Raw genomic sequence first — 20663 nt, forward strand, 5'->3', positions numbered from 1 at the left:
TTGTGTTCTGCCTCCAGATGTACTCAGGGCTCACATGGCTTTCAGGTCAGACTTGAAATCAAAGTGAGCCCTGCAAAAATGTTGAAAAAAGATTTAATAAAAAAGTGTGGACTCCTGACAGGAGGGGTGAGTGCAAAAATGTGAAAGATATTTGCTCCTAGTCTGCACAACACAGTCAATGTGAATCTCACGGGGGCTGCTGTTTACTGCATTTAGCTACAAAACATCCCAGGTCACCTTATTTTCTTATATATGGCTACATGGTGGAGCACAGTTTTGTTTTCAAAAGTGCACGCCCGAAAAATTATCTTTCAACACTTTCCATCTAAGAAACACAGCAATTACTGGCAAAAGCATGTATGTAATTGAGTGAGGGAAGAGAGTAAGAGTGTCAATTCCATGTGAGAAATTAGTGTGAGAACGAGACAATATGAAAGAGAGAAAACTGTGAGAAAATTGTGGACGCAGAAGTGTTTTCAGATGGAACATTTGGTATACAATGTTCTTGTTTACACCCCAAAGCTCATAGTTGTGGTTTTAAGATTTAGCGCCTAGTTGCAGTGATGTTAAGAGAGGCATTGTTCGCCGAAGGAAGTATAAATACTGTAAGCTTGCCTCCTAGCTTTCCGTCCTTCTGCAATATCCAACTGCATGCACAATAGTTCTCCTTATATATAGGTTATTGAAAATGAAGATCTGGATAGCTGGTCAACTAGAGACACAAGTGACTCATGTGTGTGGTATTAGTGCTTTACTAATAATTAGATTTGTTATAAAGACAGGTTAACCTTGACTGGACTGTGCAACGGAGCAACAGCTTTTGTGATGCATCCACCACCCGCAATTCTTCTACCTTGCACTATATTGCTGGAGCGCTGGGCCTTACAACGGAATATCTTCGTCAAGTTGATAAGAATTTTTCCTCATTGATCGAGTGGACCTTTTTAGCTGACATGAAGCATTGGAAGGGAGAAAACATCAACAATATATTTTTGACTTGTAAAGCCAGTGTGACTCCACAATAAGGACCAAGAATCACTAATTATGGTTATGGGGTTTTATTTGGATTACCATTCAATCTCGTATATATATGCAAGCCCAAAGTAAGTTCAGTATGTACATCAGTAGAAAAGGTAGGCTGAAATATCTCAGTTGATTGAGACACTACGGAATAAGATGCAGAATTGTAATAGCCACAACAATACAGAAACAAATGAAAGTGAACAGGTGTTCCGTAAAGAAACTTTTGTTCTTATGTCTAAACATAAGTCAAATATAGGGACATCTATCAAGAGTCTCTAATTTGGGAACACAGAAGGAGTAATCATGTTTAGACTTCAGTAAAAGTCTAAAGAAAAAAGAAATAAGTGCTTAGCATAAAGCTTCACACTTTCAAGCAGAAAGGTCTGTACCCCTCAAAGTCTAAAAGGAATCTGCTGTGACTCTAATTGTGTGAACACCAACAGAAGAAGATGCAGAAACATCCTTATCCCCTATCGCACCAACAGGCACCAATCAAACCATTACTTGAGTGCATCTGCAACTTAGCTCAATTTTCCCAACACATCAAACTGAGACTGCTGCCCTCAACTTGGAGCATCTTGCCATCATGGTGCATGATGAACAGAAGGCCTCCTACGACCATTGTTTCTCCACGTTTACTGCCAAGTTTCGTTCCGGGCCTCTCTATCAGCAATCTAATACAGACAATGAGCCTTTCTCTAACTAAGTAAATAATAGTCCTGCAAAAAAAGGAAAACATGCTGGCAAAGCAAAATGAATTTCAACTGGGGCCTGCAGTCAGGTTAACTTTAATTAAGCATTCAGGGGCCTATTTTGATGTCGGGCAGAATTGCTTCGGCCCAACAACGACTTTGTCCTGGGACCGACAGACACATTTCAATACAACAGAACACTGTTCAGTCGCATGACCCCTTTCCTCAATGGGAGATCGTGTTCCAGCCATAAACCAGCCGTAACACAAGCTACCATTGAGGGATGGGAGGTGCAGTTCATCCCTGCACCCCGTGACAGGCGGCACAAGGTGCCTGCCATAAGGTGGTGGGATGAACTGAGGGGCACTATAGGTGCCCCCTTTTGGCACCAAAGGGGGCCCTGCTGGGGGCCCCAAACACGATTTCCGACATGGTTTCCATGTCAAACAGGCCTTTATATAAACCATGTCGGAAACCATGCACTGTAATCTCAGTGGCGGAAAGGTCCGCCCTTGACATTACTGGGCGGCTTCCGACTGCTCGATCGGCTCCCCGAGCCCATTAGAAGCCAGCTGGAATGACTGACCGGTTTCCTTACCAATTGCCTTCATCATAATGAGACAGTTGGAAAGAAAACCACGCAGCCCATTACGATGCAGCCCTGTGGTCGGAGCCTTTACAGGCCGCCTTGTAAACGGCCCCTTAATGTGCACTTAAATGTATAGCATGAGAAATAAATGTAAAATGTGAGTAAAAGGGTACACGTTTACGTATGCAAATAGAACTTCAAATGTAAGAGTAAACACATATACATCTCTAGTCTCTACAGTAAATACATTTGATCAATACGTTTTAATGCTTCACACATGTTACTGAAGTTAAGGCTCAAGGTGAATATAAAGTGAAATGCACGTAGATAATTGCATTTCTGCGACATGCAAGTGTAGAGTCTACATTGCGCTGCTCTAATGTCAGGTGCATGTCTACTCCCCAGGCGATACAATATTGAGACATCATTTGTACCTGATACCGCCTAATTTATTGCTTGCAAGTGTGCATTCATTCCTCTGCTCTGCACTGTGGTGGCTCTATGCCATGGTAGCCTTCTGTGAGTGGACTGCCATCCAATCATTTACTGTGAATTGTAATTTGCCATAAAGTGTTTACTGCATGCTAGTGATGAGTCCCTTTTGCCTTTCAGATGCAGGCCTGCAAGCAGAGGTCGATCAGTGGCAGATAAGTATAAAGAATTTCTCTTCCCAAGTTGTCGGGAAAACATTGGTCTACCTAAATGGCTCAAGTTTGGAATGCCGTTTCCGAGAATGCAACTTGGGAAACATGATATGTGATGCTATGGTAAGAAACGTTTGTGGTTCGTGTTTCGTTAGTTTGGGGCAGCATGCTTATTGCTTTTAGCACAGGCAGTGCTTTGGCACTGATTGTGTCTCGCTCTCTGCTTCGGGCTGTTAAGATTGTGATGTGATTTATAGCATGTCTTTACCTGTGTTTGAGTTTTTAGATTCAAAATCTCTGATTGACATCCTGCAGTTCTACAAAGATCTATGCAGCATCCTAAATGTGTGATCAGTTTGTACGAAACACGCTTTTGTATTTTATCCGATTCCCCAACTGCTACCAATTTACAGAATTAGGTAACTCATGGAGGCCTAGATTTACTATGATTTTGCGTCCGAGTTGTATCACTTTTGTGGTGGAACCCCAAAACAAATTCTTTTTTGGCATTTAGTAAAGTAATGCAAAGTCGAGTTATGTGGATTTGCCTGGTTTAGTAAATACAAAGTAACACAGTGCATAGCACTGCCTTGCCTTACTTTGCCTCAGATAGGCATTACATGGGCGGAGCATGGGTGTTGTCGAGCATCTACCCATGTATTTTGATGCAAACTCAGATTTACAAAGACTTGCAAACCTAGGTTTGTGCAAAATGGCGCCCCTACCAATACAGAGGTGTAATGAGGAGAAATATCTTTATTTTAAATTGTTACTTCCTCTTACCAGTTGTGCTGCATTCTGCCGCACACATGGCAGGAGGAATATGCCTCTAAGTATTGTTTTGTGCAGGGCGATATCCCTTCCTGCACAAAAGCAATCCTGCCTGTGCAAAGGTCCCTGCGTTTGCGCTAGGCAACACAGTGTGCCAGCGCAAGCAGGGAACAGAAATATCCGATATGTATCATTTCTGCTCTTTCCCTTTCATGCAATATAGCTCAGCAAGTTCACTTGCTGCCACACGTTGCTGTAAATAATAGTAAAGGTGCCCCGAAGTCTTTACAGTATGAAGTATTATTGAATAGGGTCACTCTGTAAATACGTGTGCAATCGTCATTGTGCTGGGTTTTTGATGTTAGTATTTAGCTCGGCAACTTTTGTGTCCCATTCTTCAATACCCTAAAAAAACGTCATATGTGTTATTGGTGGCTGATTCATCAATTGCTATTTCTAGCAATCTATGGCATGGATTTTCATCTTTCTATGTTTTTAGGCCAAGCTTTGGGGAGTGCTGTGGTCGGTGGATTTGAATTCTGTTAAGGTTTGCATTGTGTATCCAACATTTAGTTTACTGTTTTCGTAGCTATTTTAGCTGCTTTGTCAAAACGTGGCTTGCAGGTGCAAGGGTGTCTGCATTGTAGGGGTGACTGGGACACCTTCCTGCACAAAAACAATCACGAGAGGTGGTTTCCTCTTTCTATGTGTGCTGCAGAATGCAACACACATAGAACAAGCATTTTCAATGCAATAGGTCTCACATTTATGAGAGTTTAGGCTATTGTCATTGTAAATGACAATGCCTTGCTTCACTAAAAGGCATTGTCATTTACAATGGCAATAGCTTAAACTCACGCCAATGCTGACCTATTGCATTGCAAATGCGTTTGGCGGTCGTGCTATAAAACTTTTAAAAAAGCATTAGGAGAGAGCGTGTCCTGTCTGCAACAGCAGGCAGGACAAAGCTATTTGAGAAAATGGTGCTTGGAGGCTGTAAATAAAGTTTACCGGGTAACAACATACTTAACAGGGTTACAAAATTAGACAAGGCTGTACTAAAGCGGGACTACTAAGTCTATTGACCAATGACCACCCACAGTTTACAATAGACAATAGCGCAAGCCAATAAAAAAAATGGGTGGAGCTTCAAGTCCTTACCTGAATACAGCATGCCTCACAGAGCAGCGCATGCCCTGTCCCGGTTCGACCTAAAAAGGAAAAACTGGAGAAATAAAGGTATTTCTCCTTGTTGCACCTCCGTTATGCCTTCCCTGGGGGAGGTGTAGGAATCAGAAGCATTCCCAGGTTTACAAAACCTTGTAAATCTGCGAATGCGTCAGGTTCTATAGATGTTGCATGGAACACCCATTTCACGTAGAGTAATGCGTGAAAAGGGGCCATACTTACAAGGCCATGAAAAGCCACACATGGTGGCTTTACATGGCCTCGTAAATATGGGCAGGCACACTGCGCCGCCAGTATGTCAAAAAAAGTGATGCACAAGTGGCGCTATGGGCTTGTAAAGGTGCCCCTGTATCCTTGTACCCAACTACCCGCTATCTCCATTTGGTAGACTAGATTTGGTATGAGCTGTATATGTGAGTAGTACCGATAAAAATGGCAGGACAATGGACAAGAAATCTATCTCAAGCTACACACTTTGATCTTCTTACAGCTACATTTGCCTGGCCCTTGTCCGTGATAATTTGTTTTCAAAGGAGGAATCCTCAGGGTGTGAGAACATTTGCCTGGGTGGCAGAAAATCCCCATTTGAGATTTATTTCACTCACATATGTGGCTCATGCATTTTTAAACTTGCGATTGAACCTGTAGAACACAATTATCCGATTAGTTCATTACCTTCAGGCTCCTCAAAGCCGTGTACAAAGTTCCAAAAACATAAGAATGTGAGTGTCCCCAAATAACCCAGACCGCCAAAGGGTCCCTAATGCTCCACATCCTTCGATTAGGTCATTTGCTGGCCTCACGTCTTTTTCTGGTTTGAAAATCCCATCTACAATACTCCTTGCAGGAAAAAACAATGCTTTTTCTTCTTTTAAAAAACCCAATGGGGGGTGTGGCCAAGATGGCGCCGAGGCAAGTTGAGCCTTGATGACTCTCCTGCCCGTCACTGCCCTAAACAGCTTTTACCGGGTCTGGCCTGGGGCATATGAAGCACCGGAGGGGGCGCTAACATCTGAGGAGAAGGCTGGTGACAAAGCGAACCGGAGCGACCCAGCCGAGAAGCAGCTGGCGGGGTGTTTCGGTGGCAGCGAGGGAGGTGTGCTGCAGCGGCACTCGTGCCCAAAGCTGTAACTGGGGTGCACGAGTGCCGAGGCCTCATCTCCGAGGCCTTGATAGGCAGCCGCGGGCACCTGCCGCGCCGCACTCCCCCCCTGTTCTACACGGAGAGCCTGTACCGGACACATCAATACCGGGCCGAAGGAACAGCCCTGACGAGAGTCTTGAGGTGAGACAGAGGGGCGAGGTGGCACGAGAGTGGCTCCATCCGGGGTTCTGCCTCCCTGCTGTGACTCCTTCTTGGCGGGCAGACCAGCCCACGACAAGTGGCCCCCACGGGTGGCATTTCGAGGACTGAGCAACGATCTCCAGGTATCAATGCAGGGGAGGCTGGCTCGGGCCCCGTCGAATTGCGGCAAACATTGTGAGCTCGGCCTTGAACAGGCAAGGGAGGTAGGCTGCGGGCAGCGCTGTACTGCATCTCCTCTTCACCACGCACAGATCAGGGGGAACCTCAGCTCGGGTCAAGGCATACACCCCCCCACACAGTCCTGAAGGCTGATAGAGAACGTGGTTCAGCCAAGGCAGCCCTGACGCATGTGGAGGAGAGGGCCTAGGTCCGAACAAAGCTGTGGGAAGACTTGTTGGGGCTCCGTGCCCCCTGTCAGTGCTCCTCTGCCGTCAAGTCAGCAGGCAGTTCGGCCCGTGGTGGGCAGGGGCCACTGGGGGCAGCAGAAGGGGTGCGGCACACTTGGTGGGGAGCGCACCTCAAAGCCCACCAACTTTCACAGCTACTACACACCGGGGCTCCAGAGACGCCGGGGGAGGCAGCAGGCCATGGCCTGGGGGGCACCACCACGTAGGCCCCCTCTCATGCACTTTCCAATCTAAGGGCTTCCACAGTGGGGGCGTGACCACGGGGCACACGAATGCCTAATCTGAGAGCAGTGCTCTGGCACAACTTGATTAGCCGATCAAGTCCTATGACGGCAGCCAGACAGCACGAAAACAGCATGTCGAACCAGAAGACCCCGGGCGACTGGTATTGCTGTTTCATTTACAATGGCGACCAGGTGACCAAATAAGACTGCTCAATTAAAGACCTCCTCTCCCGCACAGGGGGCCACATCAGGGGACGCTGCTGTGCTGCCGGGCGGGACGGACTCCCAACCAGATCATACCATGAAAGAACCAGTGACACAGTTGTTTATGGAAGCACTGTTTATTTTTCTCCGAGACAAACTCCACTCTCTAAAAAGTGAATTACCCAGGAGATCAAGATGACCCGGAGAGATGTGGATGCCCTGGGAGAGCGCATGGCGGATCTGGAGGAAAAGGAAGCAGGCCGCGATGAGAAGACAGAGTCCCTTTAACAAGAAGTTATCCGACTCCGGGAGCAGCACATCGACATGCAGGCACATCTAGAAGCCTTGGAAAATTGCTCCCTGAGGAACAATGTGCGCATTAGGGGAGTGGCGTACGGGGCAGAGGGTGATGGCATTTTTGGTTTTGTCCGAGACCTTTTCCACCATATTTTAGGGGGGCCCTACGCAATCTCCGATTCAGCTGGACAGAGCACATCGGGTGGGACTCCCCAGGCAGAACGTTTCTAGCCCACCCGGACATACTGGTCTGTGTGCATGACTTTCAAGTTAAAGAGGAGATTCTGATGAAGGCACGCAGTTCGCACCCTATAGTCTTCCAAGGCCAGTCCCCACCCTTTTTCAGGCCCTCACAGCTCTTACCCTGCAAAAACGCTGATCGTTCCGCCCGGTGACAGAGCAGCTCCACAGCCTGGGCATTTGCTACTCCTGGGGCAACCCCTTTTGCTTAATTTTCCGCTGGGAGGGAAAACTCCTCCAACTTCGCTCACTTGCAGAGACATGCCATGTTCTGAGAATAGATCCTCCGAAGGAGCAGCACCCCAAGCACACACCACCCTCCTCACAAAGAGTGACGAAAAGCGGCTGGCAGAGAGTGGGTCAACGCCACGCACTAGCAAAGCCAAACCCTGAGGAGATCGCTAAGGGCCGGCAGGCAGCTTTGGACGCGGTCCCTTCCACTTTGGCAAAAGCCGTTGCCCCTTGAGCCTGGACCTAACATTGGCATAATGTACAGATCAGAGAGAGGCGGCGGGCGGGAGGAGTCGAGCCACAGACCACACTACACTACCCTTTGGGCCTACCATGTGGTTTCGATATTCCACAGGACTAGAAGAATGAATGTATTTCTATTTTTTCTTATTGTTGTTGTTTGTAATTTTCTGAATGGGAATTTGTTGGGGCCTACACTCACCCATACAGGGGCAGCACTACTATTATACACTGTACTGATACCATGCACCATATAGTTTCTTGAGTTCCTGCGAGGGAAGGTAGAGGGTCAGGGTTGGATGGAGCAGACGCCAGGACGCTTCCCACATGACAGGAAGCACTCCGCATTTGAACACTCAATGTGCGGGGGCTTAATAATCTGATCAAAAGGCGGGCGATACAACCACCTTGAGTCCTCCCAGGCAGATATCTGCCAACTGCAGGAAACCCACCTACTATATGGGGACTGTCACAGACTGAAATCTAGGGCCATCCCTCAGCAATTTCTTTTGTCCGCTCCCGCCAAACAGCGGGAGTGCCAATTTTGGTGGCCAAGTCATTCTGTGGGGTGATAGAGCAGATGATAGAAGAAATCAGGGGGTGTCTGTTGATATATAGGTTTTCTATTGCAGGGAGGTCATTCGCGATAGGCACAATCTATGCTCCCAATGGGAAACAAGAAGGGTTCCTATTTGGGGCGCTAGAGAGAGCGCTGGGTTCTGGCGACCAACTAGTACTACTGGGAGGGGACCTCAATCTGGTATTCGACAACTCAATTGACAGGTCAACACCGAAGTACGGCCAGTCCAAAGCGCTGTCCATGGAGGGCCAAGCACAACTGGGGCAGATGGGGGTGGTGGACTTATGGAGGGCTAAACATCCGCAGTCCAAAGTATACTCTTACTATTCTAATGCCCATAAAACATATGCCAGGCTGGACTATTTTTTGGGTACCAGGGACATTCTTCCACTCATACAAGACGTTGAAATACACACAGCTGCACTGTCCAACCATGGGGTGGTCACACTCTCACTTTCTCTTCCCCCGAATGCTCCCCCCCACCCAGGTCTTGGTGGTTACGAGACTCAATGTTACTCTGCAAGGTGGTCAAGAACCAAATCCAGCAGGCACTATCTTACATAATGATACCACCGAAACATCATCAGCGTCACTATGAGGAGCACTCAAGGCTGTTATTAGAGGGGAATGCATTGCTATTTCCTCAGCAGACAATAAGTTGTGCAAGGCAAAGAAGGAGAACCTCACTAGGCAAACCAGGGAACTTGAACGCATACATCAGCGCACTGGAGCTCCACGGGTCTGGCGACAGCTATCCAACATGCATGCACAAATATCAGCTCTAGACACAGATAGGGCAGAATACTCAGCCCTCCGCTCATAACACTCATATTATATCGGGGGAGACAAGTGCGGCCGGCGCCTGGCTAATTATCTCCGGGCTAAAACACAAGAACAGAGAATCTCTGAGATGTATTCCTCTGCAGGAAACCTGGTCCCTGAAGGTCCAAACATAGCGAATGGCGTTAAGGTTTTTTATGAACATCTATATGATTCTCAACGCCTAGACAAAGAGGTCGGATCCCAATACCTGAAGCTGGACAAGACCTCGACTCTCACCCCAGATCAGGCAGAGTCCCTTGACGAGGACATTCGCAACAAGTAGGTCATTTCAGCGATAGCACGCCTTAAATCCGCAAAGTCACCGGGCCCAGATGGGATCTCAGCGACCTTTTATTAAACATTTTGCTCCACTCTAGCCCGTGTTCTCACAAAACTGTATAATTCCTTTTCGAAGCCCGGGTCGATCCCTTCTGACATGCATCAAGCCTCTATAATAGTCCTGTGCAAAAACAACAATTGATGGACAGAATACAGAACAATGTCATACATTCACCCCAGCACAGAGATCTGGGCCTAAATCCATAGTTTTTAGTAATAGTCCTCCCTAAGCCCGGTAAGGACATACAATGCTGCAGCTCTTACCGGCCGATTTCCTTCTTGAATATTGACCTCAAACTATACACAGGTATTATAGCCCACAGAATCAACATTTACCTCCCCTTCCTTGTGGACCCGGACCAAGCAGGCTTTGTTACCCATAGACAGGCCAGCGATAATACAAATAGAGCACTGCATATTATTGACAAGGCGAACAGGTTCCAGGGGGAATATATGCTCTTAGCAGTCGACGTCGAGAAGGTGCTCGACTGGGTCCACTGGCTATACCTTGATCAGGTACTGACGCAGTTCAGGTTCCGGGACAAATGCAGAACTCAATTCCTAAATTGCTAACAAGCCCCTTCAGTGTCAGTCCAGATTAATGGCTTTACTTCAACCCCCTTCTCCATACACAGAGGCAGTCGTCAGGGTTGGCCACTTTTGCCCTTACTATTCGCTCTGTATATGGAGCCCATGGCCCAGAGGATCCGAGATCATCCGGACAATGTTGGCGTTCCATTCACTGGGGATAGGCATTCCATCAGTCTCTATGCTGATGACGTGCTGGCATCCCTGGTGAACCCGATTATTTCTCTACCTGCCTTTATGAGGGAGCTGGAGGCTTTCGGGGCAGTCTTAGGGTTTCAAATCAACATCAGTAAATCTCAAGCACTCAACCTCTCGATGCCTCAGGGTACAGTGGACCTCCTTGCGGCCTGGTTCCCGGTGCTGTGGACCTCAGAGACTATTCCATATTTGGGGATAAACCTAGCCAGCACAATTCCAGTGACAATAGTTAGCAATTATGGGGCACTTCTCCAACAAATACGAAATGGCCTGGGGAGGTGGAAACACCTCCGAATTTCTTGGCTGGGTCGGATAGCGGCCTGCAAGATGACAGCCCTCCCAAAGATATTATATCTCTTCCAGACCATGCCCCTCTCTCCCCCATGGAGTAGGATGGCTAAACTCCAATGAGAACTTGCACAGTTCATATGGCAGGGACGGAAGCCACGTATGAAGCGCTCCTTAAACTATCTGTCCCCCAAAGAGGGAGGGCTGAGAATCCCGGATTTACAACTCAATTTTAAGGTGGTGCAACTGCGCTACCTGGTGGAATGGAGTCGCCCTGAGTCTGAGAAGCACTGGCTCTTTCAGGATAGAGCGGTGGAGGGTACGACCCTCTGGAAGATTCCATTCCTCCCTAAAGCACACAGGCCACAAAGCCTGTACCTGTCCCCAATAACTCAAATAACGATGACAGTTTGGACAGTGTTAGCCCAAGAATGTGTCTAACTACCTATCCATCTCCGCTGAATCCCCTATTCGAAAACCCAGACTTCACCCTGGGATCTACAATGGTGGATTTCACAACCTGGAGTGCATTGGAATGCCGCTCCATGGGCCATTTCTTCGATGCAGAGGGCCTACTCTCATTCCCCCAAGTACGGGAGGACTTTGGGCTCCCTGAATGGGAACGATTTCACTGTCTTCAATTGAGACATTGGATATTGCACTCCTCCAATTGCGCCAAGGAACAGCGTCGCTTGACTCAGTATGAAAGATGGCTCTTGGCCAAATCGTCTAACAAAGGCATGATCTCAGAGCTATATACAATCCTGCTTCAAACACAGACTCACATTTTCCATGCTGGGAAGGCACATTGGGAGGAGGAACTGGGGCGATCTTTGAGCGCAAAGGACTGGGAGGGCATAGCCTACAGGGCTCGCCACACAGCACATAGTATGGACCTTACAGAGACATTCACTAAGATCACAACACACTGGTATTACACACCAGTCAGGATAAATAAAATCAAGCCTTCCCATAGTGACAGCTGCTGGCGGGGCTGCGGAAACAAGGGGTCACTAATACACATACTATGGGATTGCCAGCAGATTCATAAAAATTGGACACAGGTCATTGATGATATAGACAGCACACATAGCTCCCACGATTTCCAACTTACGTGCTGCTCTGCCTCCCATACCCACTAACATACCCTCTGAAATCCACTTGTGGCCAACAGATTGGTAGGGCGGTGGGAGCAGCAACTCAGGCCATCCTAGCCCATTGAGGCACAACGACTATCCCCACACACAAATTAGAATCTGGCACATTCTAGGAATGGAGAAGATTTCCATGACATTAGCAGTGAAGGGAGACCAATTTCTGAAGGTGTGGGACCCCTACGTGTCGCTACTGTCACAGGAATTCCATGAGTTGACATGCCCCAAATATCTCAGACTCTTGTGCCTCTCGGAGTTACCTGACCCGGAGAAACTCGGAAATGATCTCATTTATATACACACATTGGTGCAGATATCGCATATGGGTGAGTGGGGATGGGGAGGGGGAAGTTTTGGGAGATTCTCTTGTGGGGGGTTTTCTCTTGTTTTTCTTTCTCTTTTCTCTGGTATTGTTTATGTACCATTTGCAGCTAGGCTTGTAGTCTGTCTTGCTTTTAGATGGTTGTATGCCCCAAAGACCAACATTAGCTGCTGTATTCGCTTGGTATTTTTGACAATGCTAATAAAAGATTTAAACCATAAAAAAAAATCTGTTTCACGGACAAGAAAGAAAGAAAGATGTGGACAGTTTACCCAAGATATCATTAAAGAACAAGCATTTGGGTGAGCTGACAGACGGCTCTTGTGGGAGAGGATGCACACAACTGGGCACATTCATACACATCTTATGGCATTATAACCAAATCCAAGAATATTGGCGCAAAATTCACACTATCATGAGTGAAGTGTTGGGGGTAGACCTTCAACCGGAAGCACCTAGATGCCTCCTAAATATCCGGGAACCTACTGACCTCAATGCCTACACAACGAAATGGGTCACACTTGGATGCATGATTGCCAAGAGAAATATCGCACAGCTCTGGGGCTTGGGAACAGGATCTAGACTGGTGTATGTTGAGAGAAAAGACAGTCTATGTTGCTCGGGGCTGTCCCCGCAAATGGTCTAAAGTGTGGGCCCCCTGGAACGCCTATCGGGGAGATATCTGTATACCCCCAAGTGATGCTGCTGAAGATGATTCCCCATCCCCGTGAATTTCAATGAACTGTGTTGCAATATTGTGTATTACCTGATTCTACTGTAAACCAAAATGATTCTGTGATTTGTACCTTCATGTCGAGACTGTTAAATAAAAAGATTTATAAAAAAAAAAATTAAAAAAAACAAGCATTTGTAATGCAATAGGTCTCGCCTTTGTAAGAGTTTGAGCCATTGTTATTGTAATTGACAATGACTTTCATTTATGGCATACAAAAAGCACAGTTACTGCCAGCCTTGCTTCTCGTAAGCAACGACTGCAGGTTTTCAAACCACATAAATAAAAGGCATTGTCATTTACAATGCCAATAGCTCACACTCTCGGAAAGGAGAGACCTATTGCATTGCAAATGCTTGTTTTTAAATGCGGCCCTTTTTCCTTTAAAGGTAATGGGATGCGTTTAAAAAGAAAAAAATTAACCCTTGAAATTTCATTTTTCAAGAGTAGGCAGTGGTCCATTGCCACTGGCTGCTCTTAAAAAATATTATTATTTACATTCTCAAAGGGGAAGATGTCCCTTGTGGACCTCTTTCCATTTGCGAATGGGTTACCACCAGTTTTGAACTGATGGTAAAGTATTACTGTTTTGCGACCTGAATTTGGTCGCAAAACAGTAATACATACATCCTGATTTAGGTATTTGGAAGGGACACACTAAACATGCTCCTTCCAAATACCGAATCGCAAATACAAAATGTGATTCAGTAACAAGTTACAGAATCACATTTTACATTTTGTACATTTGAAAAGGCATTTTTCCAGTTGGAAATAGTAAGATTCTGCGAATAGGGCCGTTTGCGACTGGTAGGGATGTGTTTGGGGCAGGAGCCAGGGTAGTAACTGATGTGGAAGCAGGTGGGCAGTGGCAGAGGTTTGGAAGTTGACAAGTGCCTAAATTGGGGACTGGGGCATAGGAGGCAGATAGGTGGTGAATGAGGTAAGATGTTTAGAGAGGTGTGGACAGGGCCGGCATGCGAACCAAAACCGGCCCTGGCAAAGTGCTCGGCCGGCCCCCTGGGGGTGCGACCGAGCTCTTTGCCAGGGGCGGTTTTCGGCCGATTTTGTTACAGGGCCGATTTTGCAGCTATGCTGCAAAAACGGCCCTGTAACAAAACGGCTCCCAGGGCCCAAAACCGGCCCCCACCCTTGCGGCGCACCGGGGGATTTCCCGGTGCCTGCAACGGCCGGTCCGGGCCTGGGTGTGGAAGGGCAAGTAAAGAAATAGGTGGGGCAGTTGTTTGAGAGCAGGTGGGCAGCTCCTCAAGTGGGTGGGTAGTGAATGAGGAGCGGAAGGCTGGTCGGACTGATACCATATTTAGCATTGCGAGCGTCCCGGATGTCTCGGCACTGGCTGCCATTTACCAACAGGTGTGGGCAGGAGGTTTAGCTTCTTTGATATAAAGCGTGGCATTCAACAAATACAGGAATCCGGCACAGAGCAGCAGAGAATGACAATAATGTCCTCCTTCCGATCTGTGTCAATTTACTATCCCAGGTCACCATCCTGACCCCTGTCACACTCCCATCCATGTCATGCTGTACATCCCTACCACATGCACCAGTGCTTCACTGCTAGTCTTTCATTCTTTATTTCTGTCACCATCCCTGTTCCTCCTAGATTGCCAGCCTCTTTCACACTTCCAACCCGTCCCCCTCCCTGTCTCTGTCATATATCCAAACCCTGTCATTCTTGCAATCCCTGTCACTTTTCCCACCCTGTTCAGTCCTCAGTCCCTGTCACTTCACCAGCCCCTGTCACGCACACAAACCAGATCACAATCACATTTCTGACATTCTAACCATACCTGTCACTCTCCCACTCCCTGTCATACTGCAAGTCCATTTCACCCTCCACATTATGTCACACTTCTAGTTCCAGTTCCCCGCCCCATTCTCATCAGCCATTGCATCCCTGGCTCTTCGGATGACCCCAGCACTCAGTGTAGTCTCCCCACCCACCCAGCGCCTTGACACCCTCGCGGGTGAGTAGCTGCTCTTACAAACCCCTGGTTGATTGTTTGATACTCCCAAAGCCTTCCACCATCACTGTCCCTCCGTCACGCACATCGACACCTTTATCCTCCTCGTCTGTTCGCCCTCTCCAAATCTATGACACTACCTGTATCTGTCACTTTCTGGTTCTCTGCCATATTCCAGTCCTTGTCACATTTTTCCTGACCACAACATCAAAGAACCGTAGTAAGTTTATCCTGGAGCAAGTTCGCCTTAGACCACCTCTTTCTATCGCGCGTGCACTCCTGACACAATGGTGTGAATTCTTGCATATTCTGGGCACTTCTTCTAGCAAACCTCTGCTGACAATGCCCAGCGGAGCCACCGTTATTCAGTGCTTTCTTGGAGAGAGCAAACCCAAACACCTCTGGTCCCATTCCGCACGACGAAGGCATCGAACTAAGGGGCATATTATCAAGGGATTTTTCTACGCTTTTTTGGCTTTAAAAGCTAAGAAAGCGGAGATAAAATGATCTCCCTATCAGCAACAGGGTACTAACACACAAATTCGCATGTTAGCACCCTTTTTCTCTACGCTTCCCCTTGCATCTCTAATGAGATGCAAAGGGGGCGTTCCAGAGAAAAATAATAAGAGAAATGTTGTTAAGCGACATTTCTCCTATTATCAAGGATTTCACTAACCCTGTTAGTGATACAAAAAAGCAGCGCTAACCGCGGTTAGCACTGCTTTTTTTACACCTGGTATTTTCCTGACTTAGCCATGATATCCTATGGAAGGTGGATATCATGGTTAAGTTTGTGAGCCCCTATCATCAAGCTAACGCCAAACTTCGAGAGATTAATGTTGGTTTTCCAGCGATTATCTCTCATTTGTCAGTTAGTGCGAGGATTTTTATCACTTCTGAGATAAACCTTGCTAATAGCAAGTTATCTCTGCGATAATTTCCGGCGATGCTTAGCGTTAAAAAATGTGTTGCTAAGCATCGTTAGCGACAAATATCGCTCATCGTTGGTAATATGCCCCTGAATCACGAGCGCCCCTTCAGAACCTGTCCTTTGAGAAAGTTGAAGTGCAAAATCTGCTCGAAAAAGCAGGATAAGATCAACCAGAGCTGCGTCTAAGCCGGAAAGTGAGGGGTGCTTCTGAAGGTAATGGCGGGTGCGTGAAGAAATGCTGCGTCTGCAGTTCAGGTTAAGTGGTCTCCACTTGAAAGAGCCCTAATTGATTGCACCGGGACTCCCAATACACCCAGCCAGAGTATGGCATGCACGTCCACCGCCAGAGCTCCCTGTCCGCGTGCTCCTGGGTAGGACATGAACTTTAGTTTGTATTATTATTTATTTTTTTAATTTATTTTTATGCATTTTTATATAGCGCGGACTTTACCCGAAGGTGTCAGAGAGCGCTTCACAATAGGAACAATAGAGATACATGAGGAAAAATTACAAGTCAGCATGTTACAAAAGCAAATGTTACGTCACATAAAGCAATAGTGACAATTGTGCATGTATCAAGAGCAAACAAAATACAAGAGGTAGCAAACGATACGTTACAAGAGAAAGAAAAAAGTGACGTATGTATGTTACAAAAGCGTACAAAGTACAAATAGAGGTATAATACTGCACTAAATGGCAGATACTCAAAACACAAGAACAAAAGTTACATTACATGAGGCAATGGTGGCAAATGGGCATGTATCAAAAGCAAACAAAATACAAGAAGTAGCAAACGATACATTACAAGAGGGAAAGTGACGTGTGCATGTTACAAAGGAGTACACAATACAAGTAGAAGTATAATACTGCAATAAGTGGCAGACTCTCAAACCACAAGAACACATTGGGAAGGGACTTCTTTAGTCATGTAGAACAGAATTTCCTATAATGGAAGGACTTCCTTCAGATAATAGAGAGGGTGTGAATTAAATTTGGCAGTGTCTTTGAAGGAGGAGAGCTTTGAGGTCAGTTTTGAAGGCCTGGGAAGAGGTGGTGGTCCGGAGCTGAGGCGGAAGTGAGTTCCAGATTCTCACCGCGTTGCCTGAAAAGGATTGGGCCATCGACCTTTCCTTCTTGAAAGTGGGAGGTTCAAGCAATAGATTTTCTGCATTAAGTGATGGTCTAGAGCCTCCAGAGAGTTTCAATTTATTCGCCAGGTAGAGAGGAGAGGAGGAGTGCAGGGCTTGTGCGCGCATTTCAAACATCTGTCTCACGTTAACAGACGAGGTGAAAGGCGCTTCTTCCTTGTCAGTCCCCTTAGTTCATATTTGTGGTACTGACATAGTACGTCCAATGATAAGCGACAGCTGAAATACTCTTTAAAAAAACATAAAGGTAAATGTACCGACACATAGACTCGTCTTTTTTAGTCTGGGAACAACTCCATGTTTGGAACGTTATCTTGAAAACATTACACAATACTGGAGGGAGCAAGCATCCAAAGTTTACTCGAGATTTTTTTTAGATGTGTTTTCCAGATTGCATAAATTATAACTTGTCTAGCCCTTTCTAGCTAGCGTAGTCAGGTGGATATGTATCTCAGTGGGTTATTGTTCCTGCTGTGAATTTCTCCATACCACCATCCGATCTCATGTTCAAATCACTGAAGGGCGTTCCTTAGTCTTTTCTCAGTTTGAGACTAATAAAAGGTGTGCTTTTAAGTTGTTTAAAAAACGATATAATTCAAGTGCCTAGAAGACAGTCCATTTCTCGCGGCGCTATATAAAATGGGCAATACATTACAACTATAAAATAAATAAAATATGACTGCATTGCATCCTCTGACGCTGGCTAAAAGCAGGAGCACGCGGAATACCACTCCAGACTCCTGCATGTATTTTCAAGTTGTAATTCCTGCTGACAATGTAACTGTCTTATTTCTATGCGTGTTTTATAGCACAGTAGAAGGGCGTAATGCAGGTCCCAGCAGCCCCTGGGGTGCAGAGAGTTCCCCAAACCTACAGGGGGGCACCAATCCTTCAAGGTGCCCCATTCTAAAATATATTTGATCAATATCTGTGAGAAAGGGGATGCTCTATGGCCCCCATCAAATTTTGATTGGAGAGGGGGGAGATCATTTGGCGTTACACCACTCTCAAAGTACCATGCTATAGAGCACTCTGTCACCAAGGAGTAGGGCAGAACCCTGCAGCGCAGGAGGGGGTAGGGTCAAACTTTCAAGGGCCCCTCAACCCTTATAGGGGCCCCCATGCAGGCAAGACCAATGAACACCCGTGAGATATGGGAAACTCAGGAGCCCTACTTCACATTCCGCAGGGGTGGAGGGGGCCATCATTTTGCGTTACACAACTGTCTGTCCCCCTATCCACAGGGCCTTGTGGTGCTGAAGAGCTAAAATAAATGAATGCGGAGGGCAGGCTCCCCTGTCTGTTAAGTTCACCTATATAGTACACTTTACAAACTGGCTTTTTTTAAGGCACTAATGGCAGGTGCTTTTAGCACACAGGACAGTGGTGCGCATATCTTGTTGCACGTACGGAACACACACGCAGCCACGCAGGCACACACACACTTTAAATGATACTCCATGTTAAACGAACCTGTGGGATACAGATGTCCCATTTTGTACCGTAATTACGGTCACACATAAAACTTTCTATATCACTTTCTTTTTAGAACCCACTTCCACAAGCTCTCCAAGAATTAAAAAAAAAAGACTAGGGATCGATAAAGACTCCAATAGTTTAAGAGTCGTTTAAGAGTTGTTGACCTACTTATAATATCATTCAGAACAGAGGATAAAGTCTCTTTCTTGGGTTAAGGAGAGGAGGTCCGACACTCTTGGTTTCTTGCTAATGTGAGAATCTTCACTACTGCACACATCTGTCTCTTAACAGAAGATAAGCTACTGAGGCTCTCATCTGAGCCTGGAAAACTAGCATCTAAAACAGGTCCGTGGGTTGATGCAAACATTCCCCATGTCTGTGTGTGAAAACCGAAGGTCAAAAGTTTGAATCCTAGTTGGTGCATTGGGTAAAAGTAGCATGTGCTATTTATAGTGCTACAAGCTTCTAGCCCGTGACAGAAAGAGCCTTAAAAATAAATTATTGTTTGCAAAATGTTTCAAACTCTTTTTTAAGATAGCTAGTGTGAAAGATCCAGAATCCTAGTTTAAACAAGCGTCGATTCCTTAGCTTTATGGGGCCATGTGTTTCTAATTAGAAACACATTGCCCCATTAAGATAAGAAAGTGCTTTGCGACAGCAGCAAAGCAGGTGGCCCAGTCCGGATCGGAGGCGAAAGGGCATCAACCAAAAACCCTAATTTCCAATGGTAGGCCACCGTTTAGCATAAACGGTGACGCAAGCCAATGGAAATGAGGGGCGAGACTTAAAGCCCTTTTCTGAAAACCCCTAATCCACAAAATCTCTCGCTGAGCGAGCAGCGATTTGCACTGCAATGCCACGCGAGACCTAAAAAAGGACCTCTGGGCACTTTATACATCGCATATGAAGAACATAGGTTGTACTGGTTCTTATAACTCTCTGTTCTTCCAATATACAAAAGTGAAATCGTTCTTGTGCCATAACATGTTTCTCCTTGTGTTTAGATTGTGAATGCTATTGTCCTGGGCTGAAGGTAGTAGTCCCATGACGAAACACACCGATGTAATAGCACCATCTCTGTATAGGTGTATGTCTCTGTATGTCTTGGTGCTGGCCCGTAGTAAGACCAGTAAAGATGTGTGGAATGAGCATTCTGAGAAAAATTGGACCACAAAGGGATGGTACAAGGGGAATTAATGCAGTTTTGAGATTAATGGAGTGTGCATTGTTCAGAATGAGAAATAATGAATGTTGTTGCAGATACACTGCAGGGGGTTCGCATACTGTTTGTGACCAAGGGAGGAAATATATCAGTGGTCTCTGGAAATGAGGTCAAACTGTCAGTGGAATAAGAATGCCCATTGCAGGATGGCAAGGCCTGATGCAGAAGATTGCATTTATGTTATTTCTTTTGTACAGATCTACAACAATCTCCGCCATCCTGATGAGAAGGGCTGGAACCATGTGTCTATGTGTATCATGAGCGGAGGGAGCATACGTGGCCCAATAGATGAACAAAGCAACAATGGTATGTTCTTCCCTTTGAGTTTTCCTTACCGAGCATTCACTCTACAGCCTTTTTGCTGTTCAAAATTACTACTTTCATTATCAAACTATGCCTATGCCAGTTAGTACTGGTTGACTGCGTCAAATCAGCAGCATGGAGTCTGCTCTCTGAAGGTGGTATCCATAGAGTGCTCGATGACTGCGGCTGCTTAGAAAATTAAAGATTAACAGATTAATAAGGTGTATATAAATAAAAAAGCTAAACGTTAAGCTGAAGTTTGTAAAACGTTCTATAAAGTGACGGAATTAGAAATTTGAGGATAAAAATGAAGGGCCTCATCTACAAGAAAAGGACGCAGCGCGGCGCTGCAAGCCTTTTAGCTGCACCGTGCTGCGTAATTTTCAAAGCACAGATATACACCGTATTAACAACACTATGATGTATCCCTGTACTTTCCCCAGTGCTGGCGCACAATTGGCTGCCATGCGCCAGTGCAGGCACCCTTGCGTCATGTTGCAAGTGTGCCTGCGCTGCTG

General features: G+C 46.2%; 1 protein-coding gene across 1 annotated transcript in view; it reads left to right on the forward strand.

The window, feature by feature from the left end:
- NT5E (5'-nucleotidase ecto) overlaps positions 1-20663 on the forward strand; it is a 649764-nt gene that overhangs the window by 486612 nt on the left and 142489 nt on the right. The window contains exons 5-6 of the mRNA XM_078648160.1: positions 2917-3071; positions 20040-20148. Of these exons, the coding sequence (XP_078504286.1) occupies positions 2917-3071; positions 20040-20148 (264 nt within the window). The remainder of the gene's footprint in view (positions 1-2916; positions 3072-20039; positions 20149-20663) is intronic.

The sequence above is a fragment of the Lissotriton helveticus genome, chromosome 6 (genome assembly GCF_964261635.1).
Source record: "Lissotriton helveticus chromosome 6, aLisHel1.1, whole genome shotgun sequence".
In the NCBI taxonomy this organism is placed as follows: Eukaryota; Metazoa; Chordata; class Amphibia; order Caudata; family Salamandridae; genus Lissotriton; species Lissotriton helveticus.